The sequence below is a fragment of the Camellia sinensis genome, chromosome 6 (genome assembly GCF_055761805.1).
Source record: "Camellia sinensis isolate YWXY chromosome 6, ASM5576180v1, whole genome shotgun sequence".
In the NCBI taxonomy this organism is placed as follows: Eukaryota; Viridiplantae; Streptophyta; class Magnoliopsida; order Ericales; family Theaceae; genus Camellia; species Camellia sinensis.
In genome coordinates, this window is record NC_138966.1 from 33,064,289 (window position 1) to 33,075,408 (window position 11,120).

Sequence of the window (11,120 nt, forward strand, 5' to 3'; positions counted from 1 at the left end):
TAAAGGCTTCACTCAAACTTATGGGATCGACTATCAGGAGACGTTTGCTCCTGTTGCTAAAATAAATTCCATCAGAGTACTGTTATCTCTTGCAGTAAATTCAGATTGGCCTCTACATCAACTTGACATTAAAAATGCATTTCTCAATGGTGATCTTGAAGAGGAGGTGTTCATGAGCCTATCGCCGGGATTTGAGCAGAGACTTGGAAGCGACAGAGTATGCAGATTGAACAAGTCATTATACGGACTCAAACAATCACCAAGAGCGTGGTTTGAACGCTTTGGGAAGGCAGTTATCAGTTGTGGCTTCTCGCAGAGTCAAGCAGATCGCACAATATTTTATAAACATTCAAAAAACAGTAAAATTGCAATTTTGATTGTTTATGTTGATGACATCATTTTAACTGGTAATGATGAAGCAGAGTTAGCAGCCCTCAAAGAGAAACTCGCAAAAGAATTTCACATTAAGGATCTAGGAGCCCTCAAGTATTTCCTCGGAATGGAATTTGCAAGATCCAAGGAAGGTATATTCGTTAATCAGAGAAAATATGTTCTTGATCTCCTTGGAGAAACAGGTATGCTTGGTTGTAAGATGGTGGAGACTCCGATCGAGCCTAACTTGAAATTACAAGCTGCTAAGGCTGAAGAAGTCAAAGAGAGGGAACAATATCAGCGACTTGTAGGGAAATTGATTTACTTGTCTCATACGCGGCCTGATATTCCCTTTGCAGTCAGCATGGTAAGTCAGTTCATGCACTCACCAGGGGCAGAGCACTTTGAGGCCGTTTATAAGATCTTAAGATATTTGAAAGGAACTCCAAGGAGAGGCTTACTGTTCAAGAAACATGGACATCTTCAAGTTGAAGTATACACAGATGCAGACTGGGCAGGAAGTGTTACAGACAGGAGATCAACATCCGGATACTGCTCCTTTGTAGGTGGGAACCTAGTTACATGGCGGAGTAAAAAACAGAATGTGGTAGCTAGAAGTAGTGCAGAAGCAGAGTTCAGAGCTGTTGCCCATGGAATCTGTGAAGTAATGTGGATTAAAAGAGTTCTTAAAGAATTAAAGCTTTCTCACCCGACACCTATGAAGGTCTATTGTGACAACAAAGCAGCTATATCTATAGCTCATAATCCAGTTCTACATGATCGCACAAAACATATAGAAGTGGATAAACATTTCATCAAGGAGAAAATCAATGCTGGCATAATCTGTATGACCTACCTTCCAACAGGTGAACAATTAGCTGATGTGCTAACGAAGGGACTACACAAGAAGCAATTTGATAAGCTGACTAGCAAGCTGGCTATGGAAGATATCTTCAAACCAGCTTGAGGGGGAGTGCTGGAAATTTGTGTTAATGTATATAATAAGATAGTGACATGTATATAATATGATAGTGGTGTTGGTGGCAGATAGTGGCATGTATATAATATGATAGTGGTAGATAGTGGTAATATATAATATGTAAGTGGCATATAATGGGTTATAATGATGTTTGTAATATCTCCTATATAAGGAGTGTCATTTGGTCTTGTAAGATAAGAAGTTTTGAATATAATAGAAATATATTCCTTCTTCCTCATATTTTCGGATTCATTCTTCCTCATATTTTCTAAGTGAAACAATTGCTTGAGCAACACTAAGCAAAATGGGTTTACTTTTTTTTTTTTTTTTCCTTTTTAAGGGACTAAAAACTGGAAAAAAGTGTATTTGGAAATGGTCTAAATTCCAAACCTAAAAAGCAGGTAATCAGATTTTTTGTAATTATTCACATAATAAAAAGAACCATTTTCATTGCCAAGTAGTGTATGATGTGAACTTGATTTAGTAGTCCTTAAGATATGAATTACTTAATTATGTCCACCCTATGCTCGAGTCCTTGATACCTTGACTTAGTTATTGGGTCTTGATGCCATCATGGTGGGGGTGGATATGGTAAATAAAAAATTTGGACCAACAAACAAGGGAAAGAAACGCCTTTGCCTCGTTACAAATGCACTCTCTCCTATTAAAGTTCCATTATTTGAAGGAACAAAGGAGGATCAAGTCAACACCATTGCTACCCGGATGACTGTACATGGCATGAAAATGGATTGTAAAGTTGTGAGGGAAAGCAAAATGTGGATGGAAATAAAGAGTGATGGAAGAGAATGATCTTCTTTTGGGTATATTTGCGAAGAAAACCTCTTCAAAAACAGTGTACGTGGAGAGTCCAACTTCACTATTAGGGGCACTTAGAACTCGGAATATTTCTCCTGTCACAGTATACAGGGGTTATCTTGAAATAAGCTCACAATTGAAGATCAAGGTAAGGAAAGCAACTGTTACATGCTAGTGTAAAGAAACTTTGATTTTATTTTATTTTTAGGTAGAAAAATAGCTACTTAGGTTATTGCCTGGAAAATTATATGCAGTGTTTCATCGTGATAATGAAATTTTAGATAATGCCACAAGCATTGTTTATTAATTTTCTCTACTGTTTTATTGAGAGATTAATTTAATAGCCAATTACTCATTTTCAGCTATTGCGCCTTTGAAGAAGCTAAGACATCCTGTTGTTGCTTATTTCTAATCCTTGGTCAGTTGGGAGTAGATCACTGAATATTTGAATATTGAGGTTTATATGTTGTTATATTTTCATTTGCATATGGTGGCTGCCCTGGCAGAATCTTTCATCTTTATTCCATTTCTCTATACATATTTCACTATTCCAATATTGTCCTCTACTTTTAGGCATGATCTGTTGTTATCTTCTGATAAAGAATTCCTGCTATTGCTTCTTTTTGACTTTATTTTTTATTTTTTTACTTTCAGAAATCCAAAAGTAGTGTTAACATTCTTGGCTTCTTGTATCAGTAGATAATGTCATCTATCCTCACTATTTTCCATGTGGCATAAATATCATTGTGGAAATCTGTTATCTGAAATAGTAGTAGATACTATATGGGAAAATTGTTGATGTTCATTTGTGGGACATATTCTTATCGTGCCTATGTCCGTTTCTTTCATTGTGGCAAAGATGGAATTTTGTTGCTCGAGGTCAACAGGATGCTACGTGCAGGAGGATACTTTGCTTGGGCAGCACAGCCTGTTTATAAGCATGAATTAGCCCTTGAAGAACAGTTGGAAAGTATGACTAAGCAGAATTTGTTTATAAAATAAGATGAACAGTTATTTTCATTTTAGTGAGTCTATAAGCAATTTTGAGTTTGAGTTTCGAATGTTTGCACATCTCTCTGTTATACCCTTACATGAAAAATTATGCACCTTAGTTTGCATTTGTTCTCCCTGTTGAATCCCAATTGCTTACAGAGTGACTTCTGCAATGGTTTATAAATTAAAAAATTAAGGAATCTGAATTTGGTAACAACCCCAGCTTGGAGAACAAAAAATTTGCAAACTGGTTATGGTAGATAAAATGGCGAGGAAAGGTCGTAAATCATGTAATATGTTAGTTCATCTGGGTGCCCCATAATTTGTTTAATGAAGGTCAATCTTCCAGTGCACCCAAATGAAGTGTTTCCATTACATTTTATTGATGGTCTAAATAGGAGTAACATGTGCAGCACATCAAACAAGAAGTTCAGTTTACTGATCGTTTGTCTTCCTTCATCTTCAGAGATGATTAATCTTACAAGTCGCCTTTGTTGGAATCTTGTGAAGGAGGAGCATATTGCAATTTGGCAGAAGCCCTTGAACAACAGTTGCTACTTAAGGCATGAGGCAGGAATGTAACCTCCACTGTGTGATTCAGATGATGATCCAAATAGTGTTTGGTATATTAACTATCCTCTTTCTGGTATTTTTTGGTGATGCAAATAATACATTAAACTGCCTTGAATGGTTAAAGTTTTAGATCTCTATTTGACATTGCTATGTCTGTAAGGCTTCTGAAGCATATTTAGTATTATGACATGTTAACTTGATGCATTGTAGGCCTACAGCTACTGTAAATTATGTGTAACCATTGACATGAAATATTGACAAGCTTTATGTTTAGACCATCAGTAGTAAAAAATGGGACTGTAAACCCTATTAACTTTTAGCACTTGGCCTAGTAACGACATGGGCCCCTGCCAACCCTAGCAATGATATGTACCCTAGTAATGACTATAAAGCCTAGTAATGACAGGTTCCCTGTGACTTTTTCTCATCCTGCCTTTTCTTTTACTGAGCTGACACTTCAAACCCAGCTTCTCATGGACAAGGAATGGTTCTAATTTCTGCTGATAAATATAAAGTGGAATAGGTTGTCGTAAAAAGGCTGCTTTTGGACCCAAGTGTGGGTGGATGGACTGATGCTAAACTTATATCTTCTGTGATTGATCTTAATTATACAATTTCCATGCCTATCCGAAGAGGAATGGGTTATAAATACCACACTCGGTCTTAAGTATTGGTTTTGATTTTGATTTTGATTTTTTTAAAATTAACTGTTGATGAAACTCTTAACAATGACTTGTAGGATTTAAGGGTTAGAAAAGTAGAGATCCTTTAACATAATTATGCAAGTCCCAAGTAGGTGCCGCATTGAAGTAGATTAATTCCACCTCTTCCTCTTTTTAAATTTAATTTTTCTCTTGAGCTTCTTATAGCCTGGATTTAGTAGCAAATTATATTTTCTTGCACAAACTTAATGGTTTGTTTGAAGATTCTTACTCATTACCCTTTAGAAACGTTGCAACAAATTAAAGAGGTAACTTCATTTGAGGTATGAAAAAAAAAGTTTTGCTTTATGTGGATTTTATTTGCATATACGTTGAGACTATTGATATCTTGAATTTTTGCTAATTTTTCATTATGACACTGCTTTTATGGGGCCATTGAATTATCTTATTAATTTTGAAAATGTTTTGTTAGTGTTTTAAAATTTCTTGATCATTTCTTAATACCTCAAGAAATATTTTTGTCCCTGAGTTGTTGGTTTCTGTACTTATGTGAAGTTTCCCTTGTCATGCAGACAAGAAATGCAACAGGGTTAGTTGCTCCAGCTGTTGCCGCGAGTTTAGGTGACACAAACATTGGGCATCCTCGACCTTGTGATAGGAGCAAGTGGATTTGCTACAGCTGTAGCTGCAACTGCTATAAGAATTGTTGTCGGTAGTTTTAGATAATCTCTTAATAGTTGTCGATATGTTTAGAAAGTTAGATACGCATGGTTTTGGATGGTTTAAAATTTTGTATAGTTTAGAACTTAAGGATATAGTTTTTGAATGTTTGAAATGTATAGACAATTGTTGAATGTTTATAATTTATGGATATAGTTTCTTTTTGATGTTTCAAATAATATTTTGGTGGTTGATTGATATTTTGTGATGTTTGTTTGTAATATTTGTTAGATTGTACCAAATTGGTCAAATAGAACCTGCTGAATTAAAAAAAAAAAAAATTGTATATTCTACGGCACACATAATAGGTTGTTGTATTACATATTTTACGGTATGCAATCAATGTCGTTATTTGTCTCATCAATTAACGGCATGCAAAAGTAGTCGTCGAAAAAGTAATAACGATACACAATTTGCCATTAAATAGTTTTTAACGACGTAGTACACCATGTCGTATAAAAATTAACGACGCCGCACAAAATTTGTCGTTAAATAGTTTTTAATGGCGTACGAATCATGTCGTTGAAAGTGAATGACTTTCCATGACTAGTCATAATATAACGCGCGTTGCACGTCGTAAAAGGGTTTTTACGACGTGTATTTAGCGTCGTAAAAACCCTTTTTTGTTGTCCCTTGACAAAAATCATGGTTTTGCCCTTGAGGATTGCTTGTTCAAGGAGATAGAGAGCATATAGAGTAAAAAGGCATTTGTGTTCAGTCAAAATTGGATTAGTTCACTCCACTTGAGGGGAAAAAAATGAACATGCATATGAATTAGAAGAAGAAAAAAGAAACATAAAAAGGAGCAGAAGTTATTATTATTATTATGTTCATTCTAGAATTTGTGGATGATGCTAGTGTGAATTAAATTTCTTGTTACTCATTTATAATCTGTTTATGAAATTAAAACAAGTTAGTTTGAAACGAATAAAATTGGGTGTGGTTACGGTTCGAGCTGAGCTTGTCAATACCAAATTGAGTATGAATTTCGTCACTTTGAAAGTTCAGCAAATAACAAATTCAAATTATTCCTTTATTTCCAAGAAGTTGTCTCGTGGTTGTATTTCTATCTTAAAACAATGAAACACATAATTAGGTTGTCTAAAATATATATAAAAAAAAAAAAGAAGAGGAAAAACTAATTAAATACCTAATACAGTTGAATATAGGGTAGACGTATAAGATTCCTTAGAAATCTCCCACCACCCGCCCAAGTTGATTTTGTCCTATTCAATCTCTAACAATTATTGAGGAGAATTAAAGCCATACTGTCCATTTAAAAATAAATTAATAATTCTTATTTTCATGTGTCAAATCATAAATTGAATCATCAATTGATTTTTCAATAAAATAAATTATGAATTGTAAGATTTACTTTATTTTATATTTTTAATAAAATGTATACATATAAAATCATATATATAGTTCTTAATTTTTTTTTATAAAAAAAATCTATACATATAATATATAATATTAAAGTACAAGTGTACAATTAAGAATATATATATTAAATATAATACTATGAATTTTATTAATGTGTGTCCTCGAGACATGTAAAGAAATTTAAAAATATTATACATTATGTATAAAAATAAGTGCAATAAATTAGATATAATACTTTTAATCCATTTACAAAATTAACACAAATTTAAATAAGTTTTAGGCAAATAAAATTGGTTGTGCTTAATGGTTTCGAGTTAAGCTTGTCAATTCTAAATTGAGTATGAATTCAGTCATTTTGAAAGTTCAATATGTATAAACTTCACAGTAACCCTTATTTCCAAAAAGTTATATGGTGGATCCATGTTTCAAGGTGGCGAGCATGTTGTGCCTATAAGGCATAGCAGGCATAACACGGTGTTATAAGGCTCATTGGATCCTTGTCTCGAGCTGATGTTATTGATCCCAACCTTTCACTGTCTAAGGTTTATTGAGTATATCATCCATGAAAAAAATCAAACCAGTTGGTTATTTATAACCTTAAAATAAGACTACATTTATTTTTTAAAAATAAATGGTTAATATAATTTTAATAATTTATTTTAAAACAGTTAGGACTTATTTTTTACAAGGATGATATGTTCGATGAATCTTACAATATAAATTGTTCATATCATCAAATAGGTTTGGGACAAGTCACCATGATACATCAAAACATGCATGATGTGCCACAAGGCACAAAACGCACCTCATATCCATGTTTCTATCTGTTAGAAATTGGGCGCCCATGTGGCATGACCCTTAGAACCTTTTGAACCTTATCCATGTAAGTTTGAATTTGAATTCAAAACTTATTTGGATAACCATTCAGGATATCTATATCTATCAAATCAATAGATATGGATAGATGGATAGATAGATATTAGTTATATATCAGATTACATGGTTAATCTAAAGATATACGTATATCAGATATGCGTTATGTGGTTTTTACCCATAACATTTTTTCCCAGACTCTCTCTCTCTGACTCTCTCCCAGAAAACAACGATCAAGCCATTTTTGCATTGTGACTTGTGTGGGTGATACTCATTTTGTAGTATCACTCCACTGCTGGGTTCGTTGACTGATCAGATTTTGGAAGCACGTGATTTACTCACGAGGTTGTGTCATTAAGGTATGATCTGAATTATTTTTATCCGCTGCGTTAATTTATAATGCTTTATGATTTACATTGGTATCAGAGCTGAATATGGGTATTTTCGTGTTTATTTGTATGCGATAAAATATGTGTATAATTTTATATAAATATACATACACATTATTTGCATGAAATTTAGATTGAGAATGTGTTACATCTCATTTTTATGTCCATTAAATGTCATTTTTGAGACTATAAATGTATTTATTGTGAAAAATGGAGTCCGGCAGTACAAAAATCAAACCAGAAAACATCCTGGAAGGCGGAGCGTGGGCCTCACGCGCCACCTGACGCCGTGGGAGGCTTCCACGCGCTCTTACGCGCCTCCACGAGCCGAGACGCGCTGCCACGCGCGAGCTGTTTTGCGCTGTCCACGCGCGTGCCCTCCGCGCCACACACGCGCGCCGCGTGCTGAGCTGCACGCAGAGCCGCGTTCCGAGCCGCGCGCTGAGTCGGGCCGATCCCCGCCCCAAGCCGCGTGCCGAGCCGAGCCGTTTTTCCTCCGCCGGCTTGGCTGCTGATGGTAAGGGTCTGTTTGTTTTGTTTTTAAATTCTAAATCGCGTTAAATGGTCATAATTAATTCATTATAGATTTGTTTTATGCGTGGTTAGTACTGTTAGACTCAGAATTAATTTTTCTATATTCTGTAAAATTTTGAAAATTTTACAAAAATAAAAAATATTTTTTCTGTGTTAATAATTCATGTTTTATGCTTTAAAAGGCTTCTGGTATTGCAAAAATAATTTTCTGGGGTTGAAATTTTTATTGTAGACTTTTGAAAAGTTCTATTATTTACTGGTATTATTGTTTTAGTTTATCAGTTTTTGGATTTTTTTTATTTCTAATTTTATGTGTGTTTATTAGTTATTTAAAATTTCAGAAAATTTCAGAAAATTTCAGAATGATGTACATTTTAATTATGGCATAATCTGAATATTTTTTCAGTTTATCAGTTTCTGGATTTTTTTATTTCTAATTTTATGTGTGTTTATTAGTTATTTAAAATTTCAGAAAATTTCAAAAAAATTGCAGAAAATTTCAGAAGTGATACAGTTTCTGTTATGGCATAATTTGAATATTAAATACAACATATTATTTTTTTTAGGGTTTATAATATGTTGTGATGAGAATAGCATGATTAATTGTTATTTGTTTAAATTCCATTATTAATTGTGACATAGCATGAGTTGGTTGTGAATCTACATTATGATGCTATTGTATGGAATTAGAATTTTTTATCATGCTTTTAGACATGCCATAGTTAGTGGGAGGTTATTCGGTTGAGAGATATCTTTGTAGATTAACTCCCGAAAATCAATATTTTGCGCATAAATTAAATTAAATTTTGGATAATTGTTACCTGTGGCGCAAGAGATGATTACGAGCATAGCGGATTTTCGATCTTGCGACTTGTGTAATATTGTCACTATTTAATTTAGATTTTTGTGGCAAAATTATATTATGCTAATCAAATTAATCCCAATGCGAATTTCTCTCTAAATTGACTTAGCGTATGGAAGTTAATTGGTTGACCTAGACTTAGTAAAGATGTTCAAATGTGAACAATATAATCCTATTCTTTAGATGAGCAAAGTCTTGGAGACTTTAGGTCAGACCTTAATTGAGCCAAAGTAAGGAAACATGACTCAAAGTCGTCGTGGTTTTGTTGCCTTGTTTGGCACAATAAAAACTAATTTGTGCGCTATGGTTAGCGACATGCTACGTAGTTTTGGTTGGTGAGTTTTGGAGTTATGAAATTATTAAGCCCTCAATAGATCTGTATATAATCTTGACTATTGAGTTGCGTGGATTGACTTTGTAATTTGACTTGTAAATAATGTTACATTATTGGATGAAGTAACATTCAAGAGTCACGTCATCCAAGAAATGCGAGCTTAAATAAATTAGTCATTAAGTGTAAGACGAGTAGCCAGTATGAGCAATGTTTTTCTCTCTACCCAATTATTGGGAGTGGATGGAGCAAAATTTCATGCACTATAATAGTGTGCGTTGAAATATCACGTGAAGTTAAAAGATTAGAGCTTAGAAGCTGCAAAATCTATTAACACTATGTGAAAAGATTAGCGCTTAAGTGGCTGCAAAATCTATTAGCATTGCCAACTTGTCTAAGTCTGGACATTTACTATTTCCACACTTGAGTGTGAGACATGAAGAGGGGCTCCTTTGTATGATTCCTTAGCTAGGCTAACGTTTTTTAATAACGTTTACCACTAAGCGCAAACGTTGCAGCATAGTAATGAAAATGTCAAGGCCGACAAGGTTGTTATGACTCTAAGAATTTGACGCATCGCTTGTGAGAGCATTGTGTTGAATTAGACTCTTTAGCCTAATTCGCGCTTAAGTTACTTCAAGAGCTGTCATAGATTGATAGCTTATTCTCTCCTTCTTGTGAATAGTAGAATTAATTGCAAGTAACTATGAAGCGAGAAATAGATATGGCAAGAGGAGTATCGTCATCTTTCAACTAGATGTATTAAAGTGTATGGAGAATAAAATTGACTTGAAGGTGCAGGGGATTAGCACTTACTAGTTAAATTTGCGACTTAGGCGCACTTGATATCTCCATGACATCCTTTTATGATCTAATGAATATGAATTAGTCCTGAGTCATTACCTAGTTGGGCCTAAACCTTTTAAACTTATCTTCGAGAACTCACACATTAAGATGATTAGAATTAGTTTATGACATTGGTCATGAACCGGTGGCTTAATTATACTTAATCACATTAAATGAGATGATGACATGATGATTTGAGTAGGCCTTCTCGGGCCCACTCGCTTATGACATCCTGCTCTCATGTGAATGTGTAACTTTGTTCGCAATGGTTGCGCACAATTAAGTAGGAAAGCCATAGAAGGTCATTTGTATTGGGGCATTTAGTCCACTATGATATTTGTGACTAGATATATGTAAGGGTATGATAGCTAAGCCTCAATCTCGGCACATTTATAGATTACGATACGCATCTGAGTCAAGACTATTTGATCTCCCATAAGTCAAAAGTTTTAAGATGATTTTTGACATTGCACATATGAGGTTGAGATCAATTAAATAACAGCTTTCGTGCTTTTAGTTTTGACCAAGGTGGCGAGTATCTATTTGAGTTTATTTTAAAAAGCTTTGTGAAGAGAAATGGATGCTTAGAAAATTGATTATTCCTAGTACTCAACAACATAATGGTGTAGTAGAGATAAGGAATTAAATATTGTTAATGTTAGGTGGATGATGGCGCAAAATGTTTCCCAATTGGGAATTGCACTTTAGTTTGTTGCCTATATCCCTAACTAAGTGCCCTTCATATCAAATTTTTACACTCCATTTTGAGTAATGGGTTAGCAGAGAG

General features: G+C 34.2%; 1 protein-coding gene across 1 annotated transcript; it reads left to right on the forward strand.

Moving 5' to 3' along the window:
- Positions 1-5,291, forward strand: LOC114263234 (putative mitochondrial protein AtMg00810). The gene is made up of 3 exons (XM_082873633.1): positions 1-1,752; positions 3,027-3,783; positions 4,968-5,291. The coding sequence occupies exon 1, from the start codon at positions 173-175 to the stop codon at positions 1,337-1,339; it is 1,167 nt and encodes a 388-aa protein (XP_082729759.1). The 5' UTR covers positions 1-172; the 3' UTR covers positions 1,340-1,752; positions 3,027-3,783; positions 4,968-5,291.
- Positions 5,292-11,120: the final 5,829 nt, after the last annotated feature.